Raw genomic sequence first — 25,170 nt, 5'->3', positions numbered from 1 at the left:
ATATCGATTAGTATTGTCCGAGTTCAAGCCGAATTTGAACTTAAGTAATATTATTTAAATTGAGTTAGATCACTTTGATACTTGTATAATATAAGTGAAATTAAATTGAATTACACAATAAGTCAGTTATAAGTAACAAAGTATCGAAATAATTATTGGTTGAATTTTTTAAAAAAAAACAAAAATAGCAAATAGCAAATCGCATGCATCTCATTCATTAATTCCATTTTCAAAATTGAAAATCAAACTTGCTAGAAATTTTTCAATGTGCTCGGAATACGGTCACGTTACAATTGGTTGATTTTTTTTTTTTTAAATGTTAAACAATTGCATTATTACACTTGTGCATTAGTTCGTACACATACCGCATTAAAAAATCTCTCCAAACTCATATATTCATTAGTCTTTGTCCCAATAATGTCCTTTCCATTTTTGTGACAGACAAACGTCTCATGCATTAATTATGTTGGTAAAACTGAAAAACTACTTTTGATCAAAAAAAAAAAAAAAAAAAAGAAACTGAAAAACTACTCGCACAATCTTCATCACGAATATCACGTGACATCCCGGTATATAGGTATAATCTAACAAACAACGGCCAAGGAACGAAACGTTGGTGATCACCAGGGAGGCAAAAGTAACTGTAAATGAAACCCTACCAAAACCCTAACCGATAAAATCCCCCATTTGCACAACCACCATGAGCCAAGACGCCATGACAGTGAACCAATCTCCGCCGCTGCAGTCGAGGTCCGACGCCCTAGAAAACCTAACCAAAGGCCCACTCTCCTCGTCGATTTCCAAGCTCTCCGGCTCCTCGCGATTCTTGCCTAACAGCAAGGACTTCTATTTCTACCGCAACTTCGACGAATTCAAAGCCCCGATCGAGAAAATCACCAAGGAGGCGCAGACGATGCTCGGCTCGATTGGCTCATCGGCGCCCGTTTTGGGGAAACCGATGGCTTTCCCCCAAGACTTGGACGACGGGTACGATTGGCTCGTTAATGTGAACGACGAGGTGCTGGAGAGGTTTGACTCGTCGGTGGATGAGTTCAAGAGGGTGAGGAAGGAGGCGGAGGAGGCCAAGCGGCCGACGAGTGCGGCATTGGACACAGACGATGGGTTTCAGTTGGTGTGTGGGAAGAAGAAGAAAAAGGGGTCCACTGGGCTGGCTTCGGCCAGTGGGAACGATGATTCGAGTCAGGTTTCCACCGCCGTGAAGGTGGCTGCCAAGGACAAGAAAACTGTGGCGGCGACGAAGCCCAAGGTTCCGTTTCATATACCAAGCATTCGGAGGTCTCAGGAGGAGTTTAACATTTTGGTTAACAATGCAAACCAGCCGTTTGAGCATGTTTTGTTGCAGAGAAGTGAGGATGGTCAGCGGTTCCTTCATCCCCTAGTAAGTCATTTCTTTTATCATTTTTGTATAGCTATTGAATTTCAGGGTGATTTTATGTTGGGTTTTAAAAATTATTTAACTTTTGATTATGTCTTAAATTATTTTGGGAATGTCCCGTCAAACAACGGGTCTTTTTCTAATTTTTTTTTTTAATCAATAAAGGAGGAGCTTTCTGTTCTGGATTTTGTTGACAACAACGTCGGGGATGTTGAGTCTGTAAAACCGCCTTCATTAAAGTCTACGCCATTCAAGCTTGTGGAGGAGGTCAAAGATCTGGAAGAGCTAGCAGCTAAGCTCCGTGCTGTTAATGAATTTGCGGTAAAATTTGACTGCAATGATCCCTTTTCGTTTTTCTTTTGTGAAAGTTTATCTACATTTCACGGTCAACTCCAACTACATACATTATCATCATGGTTAAAATTATTTGCTTTTGCAGAGTTTGTTGCACTTGCAGTCACTATGATTAGGTAGAATTGATGATGCTGTCATCCATTTCATTTAGTGTAGAATTCATGGTTGTATTCATAGGAACTTGTAGCATAAATAGAATATATACCTAGGCTCACAAACAATATACTTACGATAAACTTGCACAATCTGAACATGGTATTGATTGATGTCAAATTGGTGTCTATGCAAGAGTACTTCACCTTAGCTCTGTTACTAGCAATGGATTTGTATAAACCTTTTGCTCTCAAGTTCTTATATTTTTGTGTGATAGTTGTTTGTTATGGATTTTGCTCATTTATAATATACATAAATGTCAGCTTATATTTCCCTCGGCTTTTTTCCTAGTGGATCACGAAGTTGCTTCTTTTAACCTTTTTCCTTTCACCTGTAATATTGCTACCTCGGTGCACGCTATATTTGAGTTCTTGAAAAGGTTTATTCATTCATAGCCGCATGGAATTAGTTGGCATTTCAATGTTATGATTATTTCATTTTAGTATTTTACTTAAACTTCACATTTTGGCATTCATTTTCCTGTATTTATACTTCTATCTTTTTCTGTCTAGGTTGATTTGGAACACAATCAATATCGATCGTTTCAAGGATTGACTTGCTTGATGCAAATTTCAACTAGAGCCGAAGATTTTATAGTAGATACTCTGAAGCTTAGAATTCATGTTGGGCCATATCTTAGGGAAGTTTTCAAGGACCCTGCCAAGAGAAAGGTTTGTTGTGTGCTCATTTGCATTTCTCACTTGGTAGCATATGATTTTTTCTGATAATATTTTACAATTCATCAGGTGATGCATGGAGCGGATCGTGATATCAGTTGGCTCCAACGTGATTTTGGCATTTATATCTGCAATTTGTTTGATACTGGCCAGGTGCTATACTATTCCTTGAAGCAACTGAATGAATAAATTTTCTTATCTTGCGAAGGAATACTTAGTTTCTTTTCCTTAATCTGGAAAAGAGTACCATGATTTTTACTTTTTGTTTGAATTTAGCTTTTCTACGTGAAATATACTTTTTCTTCATAATGTGTTGCTAACCAAGGACAATCAATTTGTTTTAATCACCAGGCTTCAAGGGTGTTGAAATTGGAGAGAAATAGTTTGGAATATCTTCTACAGCACTTATGTGGTGTTACTGCTAACAAAGAGTAACTTTTTGCTATTACTTCGATTTCTTTAATCTTCTAAATGCTCTTAATTAATTTTCCCTCTTTATATTCGATAAATTCATGTGTTGCTTCGTTAACTTTAACTACTATTTCTCCTGCAGATACCAGAATGCAGACTGGAGATTACGCCCTCTGCCTGAGGAGATGGTCAGGTAAAATGTGGATTATGGTATTTGTTTAAGTGGGCAACTTAGCTAGTATTAGTTCTGTAGATAATATCTCATAAGTCTCAGAATAACTGTTCAATCCTAGTTTTATAATCGACACAACGTTAAATTTCTTTCTTATTTGTTGTAGAATGATTTGACACTTATTTTTTAGGTTAATCTAGTTCGGCGGTTTCTAGTAATGCCAAAATTAGTTTTAAGAGTAAGATTACCTCCAAATTGAACTTTGGAGTAAACAATGCATTAAAGGAAGTCTTCATGCATCATGTTATTTTGCTTTCCTGGTTACATGATTATTTTTGCCTTTTGGGTGTTTTTATTAATAATTATTTTAGATGTTGCATTCTCATGTCCATTCCGTTTATATAAATTATTTTTTTTATTCTCCACTGTTATCTAAAGAAGCTTTCTTTTCTTGACAGATATGCCAGAGAAGATACACACTATTTGTTGCATATGTATGATTTGATGAGAACACAGTTATGTATGATGCCCAAGGAATCAGAAAACTCTGACACTCCATTAGTAGAGGTATAGTATGAATGAGGATCACATGGTCTTCGTTGCATTGAATCTTTCTTTAATGTTATTTTATGCTCTCTCATTATCTACATTTTTAACACTTGTGTATATTGTTACATACTGAACTGCTAGTTTTGCCTTTATGAGACTGTTTTTACATTATAGAATTTGCATTTTGGGTTGGTCAATATCCATGTTTCTTGGCGTTTCTGTTCTGGGAATGAAGTTAACCGTATGGGATGTCTAAGTTTTATTTGTTTTTAAATTACCAAGACAAATTTTGTAGCACTTCTAAAAATGTGTATGTCGATATTATTTTGTTTATAGTATCTGCAGATGGATTATTGTTTGAATTGGTGTTTTATTGTGTAGGTATCCTTCTAGTATTTTGTGAACTAAGTATTCTTTCATATAAAGTGAATATGTCTTGATGGTAAATTTGTTTATACATCTTAGGAAATGGTTCTTCCAATTATCTTGTATTATATATTATTTTCCATTTACTATCATTTGGCAATTTTATTAACTCTTTTTTCCCGACAGGTTTACAAACGCAGTTATGATATATGCATGCATCTGTATGAGAAAGATCTTTTGACAGAAAATTCTTATCTCCACATATACGGGTATGCTTTTTTGTGGCCGGGCATATGTTATTTATTTATTTCTTTATCTTTTCTTTTTCTCCTTTTGGTATTTGTGCAATTCTTTCTGGTCTTGGGCATGACTCCTCTCCAATCCCCCCCCCCCCCAAAATCCCTCAATTTCCCTAGTTCATGCTTTTGTTTTCTTGACCACAGTTTCTTTCAAAGGTTGTTAAAATTATTACGCATCACTTAATTATTTTGAGGTTTTTCATACGCATTGTACATTTTTAATGTTAGACTAGTTTTTCCCTCAGAGAGCACACATCTTTTCTGAATTTCATCAAGCCCACCACTACTCTGTAACAAAGATCCAGTCACATTAAAGCTCCATTAGAAGTTTCCTATAAGTTAGTAGGGATTGTGTAAAAATCTTGGGATTGTGTAAAAATCTTGTGCCTTCAATTAAATTGGTGAGATGACCTTGTTGGATTTAACTGTTAATTGAGGAAATATGAATATATGATAATGGCGAGGGAGTCCAATTCTTTTTTTCTTTCTGTAAGTGTGTCCATGAATGGAATTCTGTATGCATTACCTTTGTTTATATATTATGATGACTTCAATTTATATTATTTTCTATTTTGATGCAGGTTGCAAGGTGCTGGTTTCAATTCTCATCAGCTTGCCATTGTTTCCGTATGATGCCTCCTTATTTTCTTTTATACATTGTTCAACTTTTAACTGTTGGCTAATCTTCATCTGAATTGTTTTATATCGTATCTACTTTTCCAATATGATTCTCATTGTTCGTTAATTCTAACTATGTCCAATGAGTGAGTTTTTACATAAGAGGACTAGTTAAATATTAAATGTTTTGGCACAATCATAAGTTGATAATCTGTTTCCTTATTGAGCAATGTAATATATACTTATGTTACACGAGGAACTCAACATTTTGTCTGTTGTTGATTATTGCGCAATATAAAAGGTTATACACTACTTATACTAGATTAATTGTTAAATGGTTTCAGGGTCTTTGTGAGTGGAGGGACGTTGTTGCCCGTGCAGAGGATGAAAGTACCGGCTATATATTACCAAATAAAACTCTTCTTGAAATTGGTAATACTTTTATAAAGTTCCTTGTTCTTCAAGCTCAATATTAGTTCCTCTCTTTTTACACAGTAGACATTTGACTTTCTTACTTTTGTTTTTCTTCGGTAAAAGCTAAACAGATGCCTGTCACCACTAGCAAGTTAAAGCGGTTGGTGAAATCAAAGCACCCGTACATTGAGCGTAATCTTGGTTCAGTTGTTAGTATCATTAGACATTCTGTGCAAAATGCTGCTTCTTTTCAGCCTGCTGTTGAACATCTGGCGGCACGCGCAAGAATGGTAAGCCCTATGTTTAATTGTTTGGTGATCATGAAGACTGGGCAGTCATGTTTGCCTTTCTGTTTTAGGCTTTCATTCATGTTACCTATGGAATGTTATGGACAAAAAAACTACTTTGCATGTATTGTGTAACATTTAACTATTCTATCATGATAAAATCAGTCCTTTTCTCCTCCTCCATTTTCAAATTTATAATTATTTTTAACTGTAATTCGATGACTATTTCTTCACATTTTTATCTATAGTTAACAGTACACCTTTTTGCAGGCATCTGAAGAGAGAATATTGGTCAATGATGGGTCTGAAGCCTTGTTACCGGATCAATCTGTCAGCAATTCGACTAATGCTGATGTATCTGTGGTTTCACCCCCGTCTCAGCAGCATAAAATGGAGTATAAGGAGATTGCATTTGGTGCCTCCGAACTAGTAAGAAATGGACAAGGAAACTCTCTTGAAACTGGCAGCCCCATTTCAGTAAATCTTAGACAAAACAGTGTTCTGGGCCAAAACAGAGAAGCAAGCAGCATTGCCTGTTTATTAGATTCAGCAAAGGTTTACATCCATTGGCATTTTTTGGATGTTTATCTTGTTTTATTTCTTGCTCGTAGAGCTCTAGTCTTAAAATAGTTGTGTATTTCTGTTGTAGGTTACTGGAGTTAGTGTTCAGGTGCAAAAGAAGCCTAGCCGTGCCTTTAGTTCGCTGTTGGGGAGTTCAGTTCCAAAAAGAAAGTTTGACGCCGATAAAAAGGTTAGTAAGAAGAATGCTGTTGTAAATTATATGCGTGAAATGGAATAGGCCATCTTTGTCTTGTATTACTTGCAATCGCGGCTAGGCATAAATCTTGCACCGTTGTATGTTACAAGTCAAGTAGAAATATTGCTACCACAAATGTTTTGTTATATAGATTGCTCACCTTCTACACAAAGCATTTAAGTGATCAATGACCGTCCTTTTTTACCCTGACTATTTGAATCATATATTGGTGGCGGTTTCTTTTTTATTTATACAACTCGTTTTTCGTGTAATCTTCTTTAGTAACTTGTACATTATTAACTCTTGTGCTACTTGATTGTCTTTCTAGGACAAGGAAGGTAATAAGTTGGAGCAAATTAGATCTTCAGTGAACTTCCCATTCCACTCATTTTCGGGCGGGAGTGAGAAAACCAAACCAATCGTGGAAGCACAAGATAAAAGTTCAGATATTCCCCATTCTGAAGGGCCGCTTACTGCATCACCCCCTAGGTCTGGTTTAGATGACATCATAACGTTGGAAAGTGACTCGGATGGAGGTGAGCCAGTAGATGGTTCCTCAGAAGCCAGAAATGAGCCCGAGGATAATGATTCAGTACCATCAGCTTTGGAAAGGGATAGGGAAGACGAACCTGTGTCTCTCTGTGGTTTGTCCTCAAGCTTCGAAAATTGCATCCAGTCGTTTAACCAAAACAGGAAGACAATAGAAGTGGAGAAGTCCCAGGAATCTGGTGGTTTGCAGGTGAAGCCCTTCGACTATGAGGCAGCAAAGAGTGAGGTCATATTTGGAGCTAAACCGGTCAGGGAAGCTGGAGCTGCGGAAGGTGTGAAGAGCTTAAATTCAGCGGGAAAGAAAAAATCTTTAGCTGGTCGAGTTTCAAACGATGATGGGTCAAAAGAACTAGGACAGGGTAGACGACGTCAAGCTTTTCCGGCAACTGGAAATAGAAGTGCGACGTTTCGTTAAGTTTCTGGCCTAGATTTGTTCTGTATCATTGTAGAAATGACATAACTTTTCAAGTTGTCAAAAGAAATGCAACGAAATTGGAAGTTAAGAAAGAGAAATTAGAAGTGTTTTCTTTAAACACGTGGGTCTTTAAAGAGCTTTAGTTTTCAGAATGGAAGCCATAAAACTAGTATCGAAGGTGAAATTGTGAGAGTTCTTTCAATAAAGAACTGCATGCCGGAGTGCATGTTTCTGCACAAACAATGTACGTACATGTTAAGATTGTTTTCCGTCACTTCGGTAATGCGTCATATAGGAACGAGTTCATAACTAAAATTGAAGTAGAAGATACTCGAAAAGTAAACGAAACAGGCTCGAAAGCTTCTTGGTCATCGGAAAAAGATGGGAAGTAAGCACAAGTCAAGTAGAGAAAGCTATTAACAAGTCTTGTACAACCGAGATACCGTACTATGGATGGAAAGGAGTTATGCCATTGTATCTCGGCGTGAGTTTGAACTCCGGCGGCCAGGTTGGGGCTGATGATTTACATAAATTAAATTTCTCTCTTGCTTGAGAATATTTTAGAAGAAACACTTTTGAAGCGCCGCTCCTTCTCTTTCTCTCTTGCAAAGAACAAAGAGGCTATCTCGCTGCCGATCCCTTCCTTCGGTTGGGATCGGCTGGCAGCCCTTTCTTTGTGCAATTTCCTTTTTTTCCTTTCCCATCTAGAATCTCAGACCATGCCCTTCGTGGAAGGCTTGTTTTTTCGGCCTTCTTCCCCATTTTCAGCGTTTTTCAGTGTTTATAACCGTATTTTATCTTCGGCAAACCTAACCCCCATCTTGTAATTTCCCTTCTTCAACCCCAACACATATCATCCTCCATTTCCTTCATAAGCTCCCGCCTCTCACACACCACTCCTCCCACAATCTTTGCTCAAAATTACGAGGGACAAAACCTGATTTGGCCGCCAGATCTCAATCCTTCCCTCACTACCCAAAGCCCCTTTTTTGCTCCCTCTATTGATAGATCAAGGGCCCTCTTTCGCCTGACTGGTGTGTCGGAATATCTGGGCAGAGCATGTGTGCTGCAATGCTTTCGTCGAATTCAGCACGAAGTTGATTTTCTTAGGGCAGGGACCCTGCTGCTGGTGAGGTGGTAGTGGTGGCGAGAGCAACAACTGTGTTATGACTTTACAGGATAAAGATTATAATTCTCTTTTAGTACGGTATAATGATATTCCATTTTAATTGTAAGTAAAAGGTTTTATGTTTGATTTTCGTTCAATGAGAATTTAAACTACATTATTGCTAGCATATTTTGAAATTAAACTCACTTCTTTTCACTTAGTATAAATAACATCGTCTGTTAAAAAAAAAAAAAAAATTGGCTCTCTCTAATTTTTACTGAACTCGTTTATGTAATGTGTATTGAATCTTTCCTCGTTCAGTGAAATTTACGTTGTTTTCGAAAAAAGAAAAAGAAAGAAGAAACACTGTTGACACTGTCTGTCAAAAGTGCTTTAACTAGAAGCACCGCGAATAAAAATAAAAATCTAAGCCACAGTAAGAATAATACCGTTGACTCCTGAAAGGGAAATCCGTGGTTGATTTTCTCGGAGCCAAATTACCAATTACAAGGTCAAAGCCAACGGTATTTGGCATTTGTGTATGGGCTATTTGGTCATTTTACATTTTGGTGTGACCAGCTAAGCCTAAAACCGCGGGTGGGGGTTGGGGTGCGACACCACCGCCAGTTTCAATTCAAATCTATGGGTACTAATGGCGGAACTGCAGAACCTTGTTCTTAATATTTCCTTAGTTTATCCCACAATTTACACACTTTTTTCCTCTTCCACACCACAATTCCATCCATGCAGCCCCTGGTTTTGGTTTCTCTCTCCTCCTCTCTCTCGATGGCTCAATCCTTATATTGATCCTTGATCTTCCCCTCTCCCCCACTGTTAAACAATATCTTCACCGTCCCACTTCTCTTTGCTTTGAGAATCAGTTGTTTCTCTTGCTTCTTTGTTTCTTAATTTGGATGTTGAGTTCTGGGTTTTGAAGGAGAAAGTCTTCTGCTGCATCTGAAGTGAATATATAGTTACACACACACACACACACACATATATATTACACCTATGACTATGGAGACTGCGAGGGTGGTGGAGCAGGGAAGACATCAGAGGGTTGTTTCGCGTGTTGGGCATGCTAGCAGTAGCAGCAAGGTTAGGTATCAAGTGAAACAGGGTATAAGGAAGAGAAAATGGAGCCGGAAGATTCAGCATCCTCTTTCGTTGGCGCCGCCGTCGACTGTTCCAACTCCGCTGCAACAGCTGTTTGATGCGTGCAGACATGTTTTCAAAGGCCATGGAACCGTTCCTTTGCCTCATCATGTGCACAAGCTGTGTCACATTCTCGGTACGTTTTTCGGATTTACCATGTTTCGTACTGTACTTTTGTCTCTTCGATTTCCTGTCGCCTTTTCGATCAATGTATGTGCGTGCATCTGAGTTGATTGCATTACTGCATGTTTAATGTGGACGCCCTCCATCTTCTTGACAAGCCAATTTTATTGTGGTACTGTAGATGATATGAGACCAGAAGACATTGGGCTGAGTAGGAATCTCCAGTTCTTCAAGCCTAAAGCTGTTGTGAAAGGGACTCCTAGGGTCACGTATACGACCATATACGAGTGCAATAAGTTTTCGGTAAGTCTAGTACTTCCTTCTACCTAGTTTGCCCAGTATTTACTTCGGTCGCTTTCTGCAGAACTGACTATTAGTTCCTTTAAGATCACCATATAGGGTTCTTTACTAGTTAAATTAATAGCATATAAACATTATGAGTGATTTGCAAAGTTTCTTTTACAAAAACCATTTATTCGGTCGATTGTTGATTAGTTCTCCTGTTTATTTCCATGTGCAGTTGTGCTGCTTTTTTATTCCGGCAAATGGCGTTATCCCACTCCATAACCATCCAGATATGACTGTTTTCAGCAAGCTTCTACTAGGCAAGATGCATATTAAATCATACGATTGGGTTGATCCCGTTAATTCAGATGGCTCCACGCCAGCCCCTCAATGTGAGTCAATATCACTCTCCTGTAAAGTTAAAACAAAACATAAAGACTATCTGGGACCGTGTCTTAACCGGTATCTAATACGAGTAGGATGATTTTGCAGTGAGACTGGCCGAGTTGAAAGCTGATAGCGTCTTCACAGCCCCTTGCAATGCATCGGTACTCTATCCAACAAAAGGTGGCAACATCCATGCCTTCACAGCCATAACACCATGTGCGGTGCTCGATGTGATTGGACCTCCGTATTCTAAAGAAGATGGCCGGGATTGCTCATATTACAAAGATCATCCCTATGCTGCATATTCAAGTAAGTGACCTCTTGCTCTGTGGCCTTCATCACTTGCTTCTTTGACAAATTGCCAAATATATGAGTTTATTGTCTTTGACCTATTGTGACAACCACCAAATTATGGTCCTCAACTTTTGCTGCTTAGGCAAGGTCCTCAGTATTCTATCTAACCACTGAAGAAATTTGAACTCCTGATTTCTCAAATTCTTTGAAACATAGTTCGCAGCCTTATGTTAAAACTTGTGAAGCAAGTGCAGAGCTTAATATACTTAAAACTTTGATTACTGGAATTTGATGCATGTTTGAGTTTATAAGCTATATCTTATTCGCTTGCCAATGTTTCGATGCAGATGGAGGAGCAGCAGTAACTGAAGAGAAACGCGATTGTTATGGATGGTTGGAAGAGATTGAAATGCCTGAGAACGCAAAAATGGATATAATTGAGTACTTGGGTCCACAAGTTAGTGAGACAAGTTCGTAGCACTCCCGATGTATGCCCTTCAAGTATATATTCTTCTCCACGCTGTGCTCTAAACGGAAATCTCTCTTTTTTCTTTTGGTACAGTGTTTGAATTAAGATAAGATGGTTGTTGAGCTTCCTTTTAGTTATTTTGTTCTTTCACATGTACCATATACTTCACATGTTTTGAGAAAAAAAGTTGGATGGATTTGGTTAACCTTTGTGCTCATGGTTTATGAATTTGGTTAACTTCTTCGAATTCAAATTTTGTCATATAACTTTTTAAAACTCAATTCGTGTCATATTTCACTTTGCCTTTATACTATTAAAGTCCGTTGAATAAATTTGTCAAAACTATTACATGGCAAAACTCCTAAAAAAATTGTTAAGAATTATTTTCTTATTTGGATAAGAAAACTTCAACTTAAATTTTTTTATTTATTAATTTTTCAATCATATGACACCCATCTCAGCAACAATGGGTTTTATTTGTGCCACATAACAATTTTGATGGATTTTTAACGACTTTTGACGATAGAGGCAAAGTGAGACGCGAGTTGAGTTTCAGTTAATGGAATAAAGTGACAAAATTTGTGTTTCAGGGAGTTAAATGAGATCCTAGTTGAATTTTCGTGGCTAATGAATTGTAGAATGTTGAGAGAGAGAATCTCGCGTATGGGCAAACATATATGGCTTCAAGGCTTCAAGACACAAATTAGGGGTGGGCTGGATATGAGAATGCAGGAGGTGAGACATATAAGGGTCCGTTTGGTGGACTATATGAGATTGGGTTTTAGGGATAAGATTGGATTGACAAAGACATGTAAGACATAATTTGTAATCCACACATAATAATAACTTGGATAACTACTTTATTGTGTAGATTCATAATTCATCATACCTAGTCATATTCATCTCATATTTTTACACAACAAATAAGAAATTGGCCTAAAGTTCATTCTGATTGTTCACAACCTATCCCAACTAGCCCACCAACTAGACTCATACGGCTTCAAGACACGAATTAGGGGTGTGTTGAACCTGAGAATGCATGAGGTGAGACAGGTGGAGTTTTATGTGTGTTGGTCGGATGGGTGTGTTCGTCCGGCCGACCGAATATAAAAACTTGTGGACTGAAATAGCACTAGAGTGGAGTCCTAGATCAAGTGAAAAGGGAACATGACCTAGGTGGATCTCCTGTTCCAGGGGGCCTATACCTTTAATAAAGCATATAATATCTAATCACCCGCCAAATCTATCTTCATCTGTCCTATGAAAGAACAATGTCCATTGAAAATTAAAAATCTTGTGGAGTCTATAATGAATTCTCAATGATTATGGGTTTGAACTTCTGAAATTCATGAGAAATTAATAAATTATTGGATAATCATAACAAGAGGTCCAGTGAAATTACGGTAGAATTTCCAGTCAGGTATGCTCTCTGATCTTGGTTTGAGGTACGAAGCTAGCAAAAATACGAGTGGTTTCCTAGCTGAAAGCTTTAGGAGGACGTGTTTCATTTGACTGTGGTCAAGAGTGAGCTGAAATGCCTTTAGCCTTTCCAGGCCTCACTAGGATTTAAGTCTACTATTCAGGGTTTGGGATACCTCATGCTATGGCAAAAAATAAACCAATTATCAGATTCAAATATAAGATATTAATTAAACATTGATGATATAACGATTAAAGATTTGACGATATTGTGATCAACTATTGAAAACTGATCAATTTAACAATTGAAATTTGAAATAATCATTTCGGCCAATTTCACAAAAGATAAAGTTGTTATAACGGTAAAAAAAATGGACGATATTGTGATCAACTAGTGAAAAATGATCAATTCAACAATTGAAATTAAAAAAAAAAAAAAAAAGAAGAAGAACATTTTGGCCAATTTACACACAAGATAAAGATGGTAAGAAACTTAAGCTAGTTAAAAACATTAATCCTTATACATAGGTATTGAGTTCGACTCTCCCTCTTTGAATATTATTTGTATAAACAAAAAATGGATAAGAATATGTGTGACTGTGATAGGTTTACAAGGAAACTCTATGTGTAGTAGTTATGTACGAGTCCTAAAATGTACAAGTACATGCTGAATATTTAACTTGACGGTCCTGACCATTTGCTGCTTAGGCAGGGTCCTCAGTCATTCTATCTGACCACTGAAGAAATTTGAACTCCTAATTTCTCAATTCGTTTAACGCAGAAAAAATGCATCAATAGATATCCCAAATTCTCAAATTCTTTGAAACGTAGTTAGCCTTGTGAAGCAAGTGCAAAGCTTGATATACTTAAAACTTTGATTATTGGAATTTGATGCATGTTTGAGTTTATAAGCTATATCTTATTCGCTTGCCAATGTTTCGATGCAGATGGAGGAGCAGCAGTAACTGAAGAGAAACGCGATTGTTGTGGATGGTTGGAAGAGATTGAAATGCATGAGAACGCAGAAATGGATATAATTGAGTACTTGAGTCCACAAGTTAGTGAGACGAGTTCGTAGCACTCCCGATGTATGCCCTTCGAGTATATATTCTTCTCCATGCTGTGCTATAAACGGAAATCTCTCTTTTTTCTTTGGTACAGTGTTTGAATTAAGATAAGATGGATGTAGAGCTTCCTTTTAGTTATTTTGTTCTTTCACATGTACCATATACTTCACATGTTTTGAGAAAAAAAGTTGGATGGATTTGGTTAACCTTTGCGCTCATGGTTTATGAATTTGAGTAACTTCTTGGAATTCAAATTTTGTCATATAACTTTTTAAAACTCAACTCGTGTCATATTTCACTTTGCCTTTATACTGTTAAAGTCTGTTGAATAAATTTGTTAAAACTATTACATGGCAAAACTCCTAAAAAAATTGTTAAGAGTTATTTTCTTATTTGGATAAGAAAACTTCAACTTAATTTTTTATTTATTTATTAATTTTTCAATCATATGACACCCATCTCAGCAACAATGGGTTTCATTTGTGCCACATAACAATTTTGATGGATTTTTAACGACTTTTGACGATAGAGGCAAAGTGAGACGCGAGTTGAGTTTCAGTTAATGGAATAAAGTGACAAAATTTATGTTTCAGGGAGTTAAATGAGATCCGAGTTGAATTTTCATGGCTAATGAATTGTAGATTGTTGAGAGAGAGAATCTCGCGTCTGGGCAAACGTATATGGCTTCAAGGCTTCAAGACACAAATTAGGGGTGGGTTGGATCTGAGATTGTAGGAGGTGAGACATATAGGGGTCTGTTTGGTGGACTATATGAGATTGGGTCTTAGGGATAAGATTGGATTGACAGAGACATGTAAGACATAATTTGTAATCCATGTATAATAATAGGTTGGATAACTACTTTATTGTGTAGATTCATAATTCATCATGCCTAGTCATGTCCATCTCATATTTTTACACAATAAATAAGGGATTGGCCTAAAGTTCATTCTGATTGTTCACAACCTATCCCAACTAACCCACCAACCAGACCCATACGGCTTCAAGACACAAATTAGGGGTGTGTTGGACCTGAGAATGCAGGAGGTGAGATAGGTGGAGTTTTAAGTGTGTTGGTCGGATGGGTGTGTTCGTCAGGCCGGCCGAATATAAAAACTTCTGGACTGAAATAGCACTAGAATGGAGTCCTAGATCAAGTGAAAAGGGAACATGACCTGGGTGGATCTCCTGTTCCAGGGGGCCTATACTTTTAATAAAGCATATCATATCTAATCACCCACCAATTCCACTTCATTTGTCCTATGAAAGAACAATGTCCATTGAAAATTAAAAATCTTGGAGTGTATAATGAATTCTCAATGATTATGGGTTTGAACTTCTGAAATTCCTGAGAAATTAATAAATTATTGGATAACCACAACAAGAAGTCCAGTGAAATTACGGTAGAATTTCCAGTTAGGTGTGCTCTCTGGTCTTGATTTGAGGTACGAAGTTAGCAAAAATACAAGTGGTTTCCTAGCTGAAAGCTTTAGGAGGACGTATTTTTGACTATGGTCAGGAGTGAGCTGAAATGCCTTTAGCCTTTCCAGGCCTCACTAGGATTTAAGTCTACTATTTAGGGTATGGGATACAACATGCTACGACAAAAAATAAACCAATTATCAGATTCAAATATAAGATATTAATTAAACATTGATGATATAACAATTAAAGATTTGACGATATTGTGATCAACTATTGAAAATTGATCAATTTAACAATTGAAATTTGAAAAATAATCATTTTGGCCAATTTTCACAAAAGATAAAGTTGTTATAACGATAAAATAAAAAATTGACAATATTGTGATCGACTAGTGAAAAATGATCAATTCAACAATTGAAATTAAAAAATAAAAATAAAATGATCATTTTGTCCAATTTACACACAAGATAAAGATGGTAAGAAACTTAAATTAGTTAAAAACACTAATCCTTTTACATAGGTATTGAGTTCGACTCTCCCTTGTTGAATATTATTTGTATAAACAAAAAATGGATAAGAATATGTGTGACTGTGATAGGTTTACAAGGAAACTCTATGTGTAGTAGTTATGTACGAGTCCTAAAATGTACAAGTACATGCTGAATATTTAACCTGACGGTCCTGACCATTTGCTGCTTAGGCATGGTCCTCAGTCATTCTATCTAACCACTGAAGAAATTTGAACTCCTAATTTCTCAATTCGTTTAACGCAGAAAAAATGCATCAATAGATATCCCAAATTCTCACATTCTTTCAAACGTAGTTCGCAGCCATATGTTAAACTTGTGAAGCAAGTGCAGAGCTTGATATACTTAAAAACTTTTATTACTGGAATTTGATGCATGTTTAAGTTTATAAGCTATATCTTATTCGCTTGCCAACGTTTCGGTGCAGATGGAGGAGCAGCAGTAACTGAAGAGAAACGCAATTGTTATGGATGGTTGGAAAAGATTGAAATGCCTAAGAACACAGAAATGGATATAATTGAGTACTTGGGTCCGCAAGTTAGGGTTGGTTTGGTATTGCTGTGCTTTGAAAAAAATACTGTTTCTGCTGTGCTGTGAGAATAAGCTCATTTTTGCTGCTTCACGTTTTCAGTTTTCACCCAAAATTGTGAAAATAAGCTGTTTTTAAGTATTTACCGAACACCTTTTTGAGTTTAACTTTTTTTTATACCCACTTTTTATAAAAACATCTCAGTACCAAACCAGTACTTAGTGAGACGAGTTCGTAGCACTCCCGATGTATGCCCTTCGAGTATATATTCTTCTCCACGCTCTGCACTAAACGGAAATCTCTCCTGTTTTTTTTCTTTGGTATAGTGTTTGAATTAAGATAAGATGGTTGTAGAGCTTCCTTTTAGTTATTTTGTTCTTTCATATGTACCATACTTTACATGTTTTGAGAAAAAAAGTTGGATGGATTTGGTTAACCTTTGCGCTCATGGTTTATGAATCTGACTAACTTCTTGGTATTCAAATTTTATCATATAACTTTTTGAAACTCAACTTGTGTCATGTTTCACTTTGCCTTTATACTGTTAAAGTCCGCTGAATAAATTTGTTAAAACTATTACTTGGCAAAACTCCTAAAACATTTGTTAAGAGTTATTTCCTTATTTGGATAGGAAAACTTCGACTTAAATTTGTTTTTGTTTATTAAATTTTCAATCTTATGACACCCATCTCAACAATAATGGGTTTTATTTGTGCCACATAACAATTTTGATAGATTTGTTAACGAATTTTGACGGTAAAGGCAAAGTGAGACACAAGTTGGGTTTCAGTTCAGGGAATAAAGTGACAAAATTTGTGTTTCAAGGACTTAAATGAGATCCGAGTTGAGTTTTTAGCTGGCTAATGAATTGCAGAATGTTGAGAGAGAGAATCTCGCTTATGGGCAGACATATATGGCTTCAAGGCTTCAAGACACAAATTAGGGGTGGATTGGATATGAGAATGCAGGAGGTGAGACATATAGGGTCTGTTTGGTGGACTGTATGAGATTGGGCCGTAGGGATAAGATTGGATTGATAGAGACATGTAAGACATGATTTGTAATCCATGCATAAGAATAGGTTGGATAACTACTCTATTGTGGATTCATAATTCATCATGCCTGATCTTGTCCATCTCATATTTTGACACAACAAATAAGGAATTAGATTCAAGCTTATTCTAATTGTTCACAACCTATTCCAACCAGCCCACCAACCAGGCCCATACGGCTTCAAGACACAAATTAGGGGTAGGTTGGACCTAAGAATGCAGGAGGTGAGATAGGTGGAGTTTTATGTGTGTTGGTCGGATGGGTGTGTTCGTCCGGCCGGCCGAATATAAAAATTTCTCGACTGAAATAGCACTAGAGGAGTCCTAAGTCAAGTGAAAAGGGAATATGACCTAGGTGGATCTCCTGTTCCAGGGGGGCTATACCTTTAATAAAGCATATCATATCTAATCACCCGCAAAATCCATCTTCATTTGTCCTATGAAATAACGATGTCCATTGAAAATTAAAAATCTTGGAGTGTATAATGAATTCTCAATGATTATGGGTTTGAACTTCTGAAATTCATGAGAAATTAATAAATTATTGAATAACCACAACAAGTGGTCCAGTGAAATTACGGTAGAATTCTCAATCAAGTATGCTCTCTGATCTTGGTTTGAGGTATGGAGCTAGCAAAAATACTAGTGGTTTCCTAGCTGAAAGCTTTAAGAGGACGTGTGTTATTTGATTGTAGTCAAGAGTGAGCTGAAATTCCTTTAGCCTTTCCAGGCCTCACTAGGATTTAAGTCTACTATTCAGGGTATGGGATACCTCATGCTATGGCAAAAAATAAACCAATTATCAGATTCAAATATACGATATTAATTAAACATTGATGATATGACAATATTGTGATCAACTATTGAAAACCGATCAATTCAACAATTGAAATTTGAAAAATAATCATTTCGGCCAATTTTCACAAAAGATAAAGTTGTTATAACGATAAAAAAATTAACGATATTGTGATCAACTAGTGAAAAATGATCAATTCAACAATTGAAATTTAAAAAAAAAATTGATCATTTTGGCCAATTTACACACAAGATAAAGATGGTAAGATACTTAAGTTAGATAAAAACATTAATCCTTATACATAGGTCTTGAGTTCGACTCTTCCTCATTCAATATCATTTGTATTTTGTACATAGAAAAAATGGATAAGAATACGTGTGACTGTGATAGGTTTACAAGGAAACTCTCAACTTTTATGTGAAGTTAAAAGGCTCTCAATTCCATGTTGATTGATTCTTCCACTTTAAGTAAGTGGGTCTTTCAAACCCTAAGGGCTCCAGTTGTGTCCCAACAAACACAATATTGGAAAATGCATTTCCTTATTGACCTCCATTGGCCTCCTGATGTGATGTCGCACACTTTCTTGAGCTAGGGACAATAATTTCTAAATTATTTTAAGGAAATCTTGGTGCATTTCATGTTGTTCTAATAAACTATGAGAGAGACGTTGCAACAAATGGAAGAAAATCGTGACAAGATAATCAAATTTGACATAAAATGAAGGTTTGTAAAATCTTAAAAAAAAATAAACAAATTTTTCTAGATAAAATCTGAAAAGGAGCAAGTGCATATATAATAAAATAAGATAGCACTTTACCTTAAGTGGTGGAAAGTAATAATGTACTTGGGACAGGTTCGATTCCTACCGATCTCTTTTTTTCTTAATATTTAATAATTTAATCCAATAACGCTAGTGTTTGTAATAAAAAAGAGAGAGATAACTATGTGTATTAGAGGGATCCATAATAGATTTTCAAAGCCATAACTTTCTTAAGAGTATTCTGAAAGAATTTTAACAAGGTTACGTTTTGTGAGTATTTTTGTAGAGATTCACAAAATCAAAATTAAACATTGTAAGTAGCTCATGTATTTTTAGAATAATGTTTTTGTAGATATTCACAAAATCAATCAAACCTTCTGAGAAGCTCATATTTTATATTGTCGTTACACAATTTTTTTTATTTTTTTTAAAACACAATGTACCCAGAATAAAATTCCGTAGATCAAAATATTTCTGCAATGTTCGATATAAATTTTAAGAAACTTATGTTACACGAAAAACTCCACAAAAAGTAGTAGGTTTTGTGACTACTGTTGTAGAATTTCTCACCACTAATTATAAAACGTGTGTAACAATTTTTGTTTGGGGCAAAATACAAATGAAGGACACTCAAGAGAGTTGACGGTTAGCAGAAGAGATAGAAGAACGACTGATAAAGCCGCGAAAAGCAACAGATTATGTGGAGAGAGTGGGCCACGGCTACACCATACAAAGACGAGTGGATGAAAAGCCAAAGCTTACCAGTACCACATCACCACATCACCACACCACCACACCACCACACTCAGAAAGCAAAAGCATGGCTACCTTTTTTTTTTTTTTTTTTTTTTTTTTTACTATTTCCAATTTAAATAAATTTTAATTTTTCGAAATCAATCTGGAATTCAGAGAATATAATTAGCAAGTTGATTTATGTCAGAGACGGGTTTACAGTCTACTACTTGTCACTTCAATACTGTCGTCTAACATGCTTAACAGTGCAGATGGCTCTATAATAGGAGAAAAGAATAACATCTTTTGTAACGACAGAAGTTCAAATTCTGTCAGTTGCAAATTAATTACAACTTAACGATAATATTCAAAAAAAAAAAAAAAAACATGCTTCGCATTACCAAGCTCAAAGCTGGGTAAAACTGCACAATACAAGTTATATTTAATTTTGTTTACTTTTCGACGAGGTTCTTATATTATATTCTTCGACAATTTCTTCCACTCACAGACAGTCACAGTGAAATAGAGCTTCCTGACCCTTCTCTTCTGTTTTTTGCTTTTGCTTTCAGTTGCAGTCCAAGCATGGCTGCCCTTTTTGAGTTTACTTTTCCAAAAAGCACTAGAGAAATATTCCAGAATAACAAAAATAAAACACAGAAAAATAAGTAAAATAAATATAAATATAAAATGTCAGTTTCAAGTTGTCACTTGTCACTAGATTGTCTTGTTGTGGTATGCAAACTACAAACCAGAAAGCAAACTACAAACCTTCTTGTGGAGAAGAAGGAAGAAAAGAAGAAATATCCATCTCTTTTCTGTGTCAGTCACTAAGATTTTCAATGGGTGGTTCACAAAACTTTGGGATTTGCTGAAGCAATAGGCAGGTCAGTGTTTGTTTGTTTATTTATTTATTTATTTATTTGTTGGTTTTGTTTAAATTTGTTGCAGTTTGATCAGATACTTTATGTTTATGTAGTTTAAAAGTTTGGAAATTCTTTTGTTTGAGGGGATTCCCGTGTTTTTTGGAGCAGTTTTTGGTGAATATTTACTTCATTTGAAGTTGAAGTCACAATTATTTGATTAGTTAATTATAACCAATGAAATCCTCAATCGGTGTGGTTAGTAGTAGCCAGTAGATCAATGACCCGTCTCTCTAAGATGTTTGACATATCTCTCTTGTTAATTTGCTTTCACAGGGATTTGGCAAAGCAAAAGCTTGTGGATTTGTAACCATCATTATTTTCGTGGATTTGTTTGGATCTCAAGTCACATTGAGCTATTTGTTCAATCTTCAATCCACTGAGCTAAGGTAACCTTCTTGATTCCTGAATAAACTTGTGTTCCGACCCTGCAAAGCGGGGAGCCTTGTTGGCTTATAGGGCTTCCGTATATGGTTTTGGGAAGCTGAATGTATTAACTGGAACTGCTATGGCAAAACTCTCTCTCTCTTTTCTGCCTTTGGTTCTTGCTATCATTCTATCTTCAGTTCGTCATTCCCAACAACTTCAATCCTCCGAAGCTCAGACCCTTTTGAGAATTACGCGACTCATAAACTTTCCCGTTCTGAAAAGCTTGAATAACAACACAGATTTTTGCAACTTTGAAGTGAAAACTGCTTTTACGGTCTCATGCTACGAAGGAAACATAACCCAGCTGCATATAATCGGCCAAAAACCTGCTCCTTTGTTGCCTCAAAACTTTTCGATCGATTCCTTTGTAACAACTCTGGCTAAGCTTCCGAGGTTGAAAGTCCTCACATTGGTTTCTGTTGGTCTATGGGGAACCTTGCCGGGTAAAATCGCACGTTTATCATCACTCGAAATACTTAATGTGACTTCAAATTTCTTGTATGGCACCATCCCTCCAGAGCTTTCCTCTCTAACAAGCCTCCAGACGCTTGTACTCGATGACAACATGTTTTCTGGACCGCTTCCAGAAGGGCTGAGTTCACTTCCAGTTTTGTCTGTTTTGAGTTTGAAGAAGAACTCGTTCAATTCGTCCTTGCCGAGTTCATTGAGTGATTTGAAAAATCTTAGAGTTCTCGGGCTTTCTCAAAACCATTTCCATGGGGAACTGCCCGATTTTAGTCGTTTGACAAACCTTCAAGTTCTTGAAGTGGGAGATAATGCTTTTGGACCTCAGTTTCCGAAACTTGGGAAGAAGTTGGTCACCCTTGTACTGAGAAAGAACAAATTTAGGTCCTCCATCCCTGCTGAATTGAGCTCCTATTATCAGCTACAATGTCTAGACGTTTCTTCCAACGTGTTCATGGGGCCATTTCCTCCGTTGCTGCTATCTCTACCTTCGATTACTTATCTTAATTTTTCGGGAAACAAGTTTACAGGACTGCTTTTTGAAAATTTGCCTTGCAATGCTGAACTTAAAGCTGTGGATTTGTCCTCGAATCTTTTGACCGGAAGCTTACCTAAGTGTCTTGAGTCGGATTCTAAGGACAGGGATGTCCTGTATGCAAGTAATTGTTTAGCTACTAGTAATCAAAATCAACATCCGGTTCCATTTTGCCGCAATGAGGCGTTAGCTGTTGGAATCGTACCTGACCAAAGCAACCGAAAGAAAGCCTCCAAAGCAGCCCTTGCCGTAGGTATAATTGGAGGGATTTTCGGAGGTGTTCTACTTGTCGGTCTAATTTTCCTTGTATATAGAAGAATTAATACCAACAAGACATTGAAGAAATCTCCACCAAGATCAATAACAGAGAATGGATCAAGTGGATATACCTCAAAGTTACTATCAGATGCAAGTAAGTTCTCATATCTCTCTCAGTCTCTCGCTCTCACACATGCTCACACACACACATACATGCAAAAATAAACGATGAGACAGGAAAAACATAAATACTGGATGCTGATTGGCCAATTTGTCCGGTGTACTCAAAATGTCTGATAATATGATCTTCTGCTTATACCAAAAGGATATATATCTCAAACAATGAAGATAGGAGCGCTTGGCCTTCCAAGTTATCGAACCTTTTCACTCGAGGAAGTTGTGGACGCTACACATAACTTTGATACGTCTACTTTCATGGGTGAAGGCTCACATGGACAGGTACATAACATAAACCTCTTACTTTCATGTGGTATTTATTGATGAGCTTTTGTGGATGCTTTTGAATGCAGTTTTGTGTGATTAACTATGCATTGCATCATAGAATTTCTTGCGAGCTTAAATAAATGGTCGTTACCTGGTGTTTTCGTCCCTTTTGTGATCTCAGATGTACAGAGGCCAGTTGAAGGATGGTTCTTTTGTTGCCATCAGATGCTTGAAAATGAAAGGAAGTCACAGCACTCAAAGTTTCATGCACCACATAGAGCTAATTATGAAACTACGGCATCGCCATTTGGTCAGCGCACTTGGACACTGCTTTGAGTGTTACTGGGATGATTCGAGCGTCAGCAGAATATTTCTTGTTTTCGAATATGTACCATATGGCACACTCCGGAGCTGGATATCTGGTAATTCATCGTGAAATAGTTTATTGAATTTCCCAACCATGACCATGTTTTTTTCTTTTGATTTCACACATTTATCTGGAATTTTTCGTTCTGTTTTTTCTTTTCCGGAAGAGGGACATCCCAGACGATTGCTCGCGTGGACACAACGCATAGCAGCTGCAATTGGCATAGCGAAGGGCATTCAGTTTTTGCACACAGGGATCATGCCTGGTGTATATTCAAGTAATCTTAAAATAACAGACATTTTACTGGATCAGAATTTTGGTGCGAAAATTAGCAGTTACAACCTTCCTCTGTTAGAAGAAAATATGGAACAGGTAAAGATTATGTTGTAATTAACTTACTGGGGTTGTCAATTCAATTCTCGAGGCAAATCATTATGCACCGGTTTTTAGCTACGCTTCTCCTTGCAGGGTGGTCATGGAGTCTCTTCGAGTGGATCCATAACTTCTAGTACCAGTGCAAGGTCCGCAGTGAAAAATTTCAATCACTTTAAGTTGCATGTATACTAAAACACTTTAGTGCACCATTCATAGGAACTTCTTAATTCTATTACTTATGATGTTAATCTTAGCACGCCTTTGCTCTTGTCGACACCTTTTCACTGCTCGCTACCTTCACAGTATTGCTTGTAACCATTGTGCTATGTTGGTTGACAGGAAGAAACATGACGGTAGGACTGATGTTCGTGACTTTGGAGTAATATTGCTGGAACTGATCAAGGGGAGACCGGTTAAGTCTGAGGCTCAAATCGAGGATTTAGAAGATCAGGTAAAAGAAACTTTCTTTTCTTATATTTTCTTCGAAAGCTTCATTTTAATTTTTGAGGAAACAAAATCTGTCAATATCTCCCATGCCACCTGCAAGGCTCTTGGAGACCTTCTGATTTTCGACCTTTCATGGAAGAAGTGTTGGCTAACTTCACAACAAGAGAAAACACAAACAATTGTTTTATTGGCCTTCGTTCGAGGATCAAGAGTGGAAAATTTACTAAACCAAGATGATAGATTACAAACAAAATTTCTTACACGTTACACTCAAACTTACAGCTATTTCTGAAAATAATTCTTCTTTTTGTCTTTGCCAGGGTAATATACTAATATGGAAAATAAGTGGTTAATTTATATACATTCGTTGATGATGCAGCTACAAGTGGCCCTTACAGCTGATGATGCAGCTCGAAGAAGCGTAGTTGATTCACGGATTAAGCAGACGTGCTTGGATCTGTCGGTGAAGACAATGATGGAAGTTTGTGTTCGGTGTCTGCGCGAGGATCCAGCAGATAGGCCTTCTATTGAGGATGTTCTGTGGAACTTGCAGTATGCTGAACAAGTTCAGGATGCATGGCAAGGAGGAGAATCCCAGAGCAGTGAGGGCTCTCCGGTTTCATCTCCAAAACCTCCACGCCTTGCCTTTAAGTTGTGAGTTACCGGAGTTTTTTTAATGCTTGAGAATTCATACCACGGCTAGCTACACAGAGATGATGACTTCCGCCATGAAAGATGTTACATTGCTCATCGTAGGTTACTGAAAACCTTAAAAAAGGATCAATTGATGGCGAAACTGCCTTGCCGGCCAGTGATCTATGTTCTGAAGCAGTTCAGAGATTTCTTGGTTTTCAAGTCACTACTGTAAATTAAGGAGTGTAAATAATCACTTTTGACTGTCTATATGTACATACATCTTATTACATTTGTACTGGACGTTTTGACATACAGCCAATCTTTCACCCAGCCAGCTTCGATTCTTTTCCAGTCGTCGCTGACCGAGGGATGCGACAAGATTCATGCAACATTTTCTTTGAAGCTTCAACCGTAAAACAGATAGTTTTCTTTTTGACAAAAGAAAATTTTTAATGAGTTGAGATTTGAACTAAATCTCAAGTGCAAGAGTGAATGTTCTTAACTAATTGAGTTACAAGCTACTTGCTCTATAAAAAAAGTTAAAACTATTATTATTTCGGTAGTGCTATACATACGTCAAATTCGTGCACTAAATTTATGCACCAGATAATATCACATATTCTATACCCTATAAATTTTTATTATAACTATTAATCCAATTCCAACTTAAATAAAGTATAAATTTAATTGGTACCACATTATTTGGTGTGCCTAATATTATTCTTATTATTTAATTATACCATATTGTA

General features: G+C 36.8%; 3 protein-coding genes across 5 annotated transcripts; all 3 read left to right on the top strand.

Moving 5' to 3' along the window:
• Positions 1 to 538: 538 nt before the first annotated feature.
• LOC137745604 (protein RRP6-like 2) lies at positions 539 to 7,535 on the top strand. Of its 2 annotated transcripts, XM_088681153.1 has the most exons (15): positions 586 to 1,399; positions 1,562 to 1,717; positions 2,416 to 2,574; positions 2,650 to 2,733; positions 2,932 to 3,011; positions 3,134 to 3,184; positions 3,622 to 3,730; positions 4,265 to 4,347; positions 4,959 to 5,004; positions 5,340 to 5,427; positions 5,533 to 5,699; positions 5,967 to 6,008; positions 6,069 to 6,251; positions 6,346 to 6,447; positions 6,782 to 7,535. In XM_088681153.1, exons 1-15 carry the CDS (start codon positions 701 to 703, stop codon positions 7,415 to 7,417), a joined length of 2,685 nt encoding a protein of 894 aa, XP_088537279.1. In that variant the 5' UTR covers positions 586 to 700; the 3' UTR covers positions 7,418 to 7,535. The 2 variants fall into 2 exon arrangements, with proteins under 2 accessions (XP_068341681.1, XP_088537279.1); XM_068485580.2 differs by having other exon boundaries at positions 539 to 1,399; positions 5,967 to 6,251.
• Positions 7,536 to 9,358: 1,823 nt separating this feature from the next.
• Positions 9,359 to 11,443, top strand: LOC137744151 (plant cysteine oxidase 2). The gene is made up of 5 exons (XM_068484019.2): positions 9,359 to 9,816; positions 9,985 to 10,106; positions 10,324 to 10,480; positions 10,581 to 10,784; positions 11,117 to 11,443. Exons 1-5 carry the CDS (start codon positions 9,537 to 9,539, stop codon positions 11,245 to 11,247), a joined length of 894 nt encoding a protein of 297 aa, XP_068340120.1. The 5' UTR covers positions 9,359 to 9,536; the 3' UTR covers positions 11,248 to 11,443.
• An 8,415-nt stretch (positions 11,444 to 19,858) lies between these two features.
• LOC137745744 (putative inactive leucine-rich repeat receptor-like protein kinase At3g03770) lies at positions 19,859 to 24,755 on the top strand. Of its 2 annotated transcripts, none has more exons than XM_068485747.2 (8): positions 19,859 to 20,429; positions 20,742 to 22,306; positions 22,478 to 22,611; positions 22,778 to 23,018; positions 23,130 to 23,335; positions 23,432 to 23,484; positions 23,678 to 23,789; positions 24,165 to 24,755. In XM_068485747.2, the coding sequence occupies exons 2-8, from the start codon at positions 20,974 to 20,976 to the stop codon at positions 24,441 to 24,443; spliced, it is 2,358 nt and encodes a 785-aa protein (XP_068341848.1). In that variant the 5' UTR covers positions 19,859 to 20,429; positions 20,742 to 20,973; the 3' UTR covers positions 24,444 to 24,755. The 2 variants fall into 2 exon arrangements, with proteins under 2 accessions (XP_068341848.1, XP_088537515.1); XM_088681389.1 differs by lacking the exon at positions 19,859 to 20,429 and adding an exon at positions 20,452 to 20,582.
• Positions 24,756 to 25,170: the final 415 nt, after the last annotated feature.

The sequence above is a fragment of the Pyrus communis genome, chromosome 12, assembly GCF_041283825.1.
Source record: "Pyrus communis isolate YQ-2024b chromosome 12, ASM4128382v1, whole genome shotgun sequence".
Taxonomy (NCBI): domain Eukaryota; kingdom Viridiplantae; phylum Streptophyta; class Magnoliopsida; order Rosales; family Rosaceae; genus Pyrus; species Pyrus communis.
Note: the sequence above shows the minus strand (reverse complement) of the source record. Positions and strands in the feature narration are given on the sequence as shown.

Excerpts from the sequence above, each read along its gene's own strand:
- LOC137745744 (XM_068485747.2), top strand. The coding sequence starts at position 20,974 with ATGGCAAAACTCTCTCTCTCTTTTCTGCCTTTGGTTCTTGCTATCATT. Across the intron at positions 23,019-23,129 it reads ACTCCGGAGCTGGATATCTG|AGGGACATCCCAGACGATTG; the intron begins GTAATTCATCGT and ends CTTTTCCGGAAG. Across the intron at positions 23,790-24,164 it reads TCGAGGATTTAGAAGATCAG|CTACAAGTGGCCCTTACAGC; the intron begins GTAAAAGAAACT and ends TTGATGATGCAG.
- LOC137744151 (XM_068484019.2), top strand. The coding sequence starts at position 9,537 with ATGACTATGGAGACTGCGAGGGTGGTGGAGCAGGGAAGACATCAGAGG. Across the intron at positions 10,481-10,580 it reads CTCCACGCCAGCCCCTCAAT|TGAGACTGGCCGAGTTGAAA; the intron begins GTGAGTCAATAT and ends ATGATTTTGCAG. Across the intron at positions 10,785-11,116 it reads TCCCTATGCTGCATATTCAA|ATGGAGGAGCAGCAGTAACT; the intron begins GTAAGTGACCTC and ends GTTTCGATGCAG.
- LOC137745604 (XM_068485580.2), top strand. The coding sequence starts at position 701 with ATGAGCCAAGACGCCATGACAGTGAACCAATCTCCGCCGCTGCAGTCG. Across the intron at positions 2,734-2,931 it reads ATTTGTTTGATACTGGCCAG|GCTTCAAGGGTGTTGAAATT; the intron begins GTGCTATACTAT and ends TTTAATCACCAG. Across the intron at positions 5,700-5,966 it reads TGGCGGCACGCGCAAGAATG|GCATCTGAAGAGAGAATATT; the intron begins GTAAGCCCTATG and ends ACCTTTTTGCAG.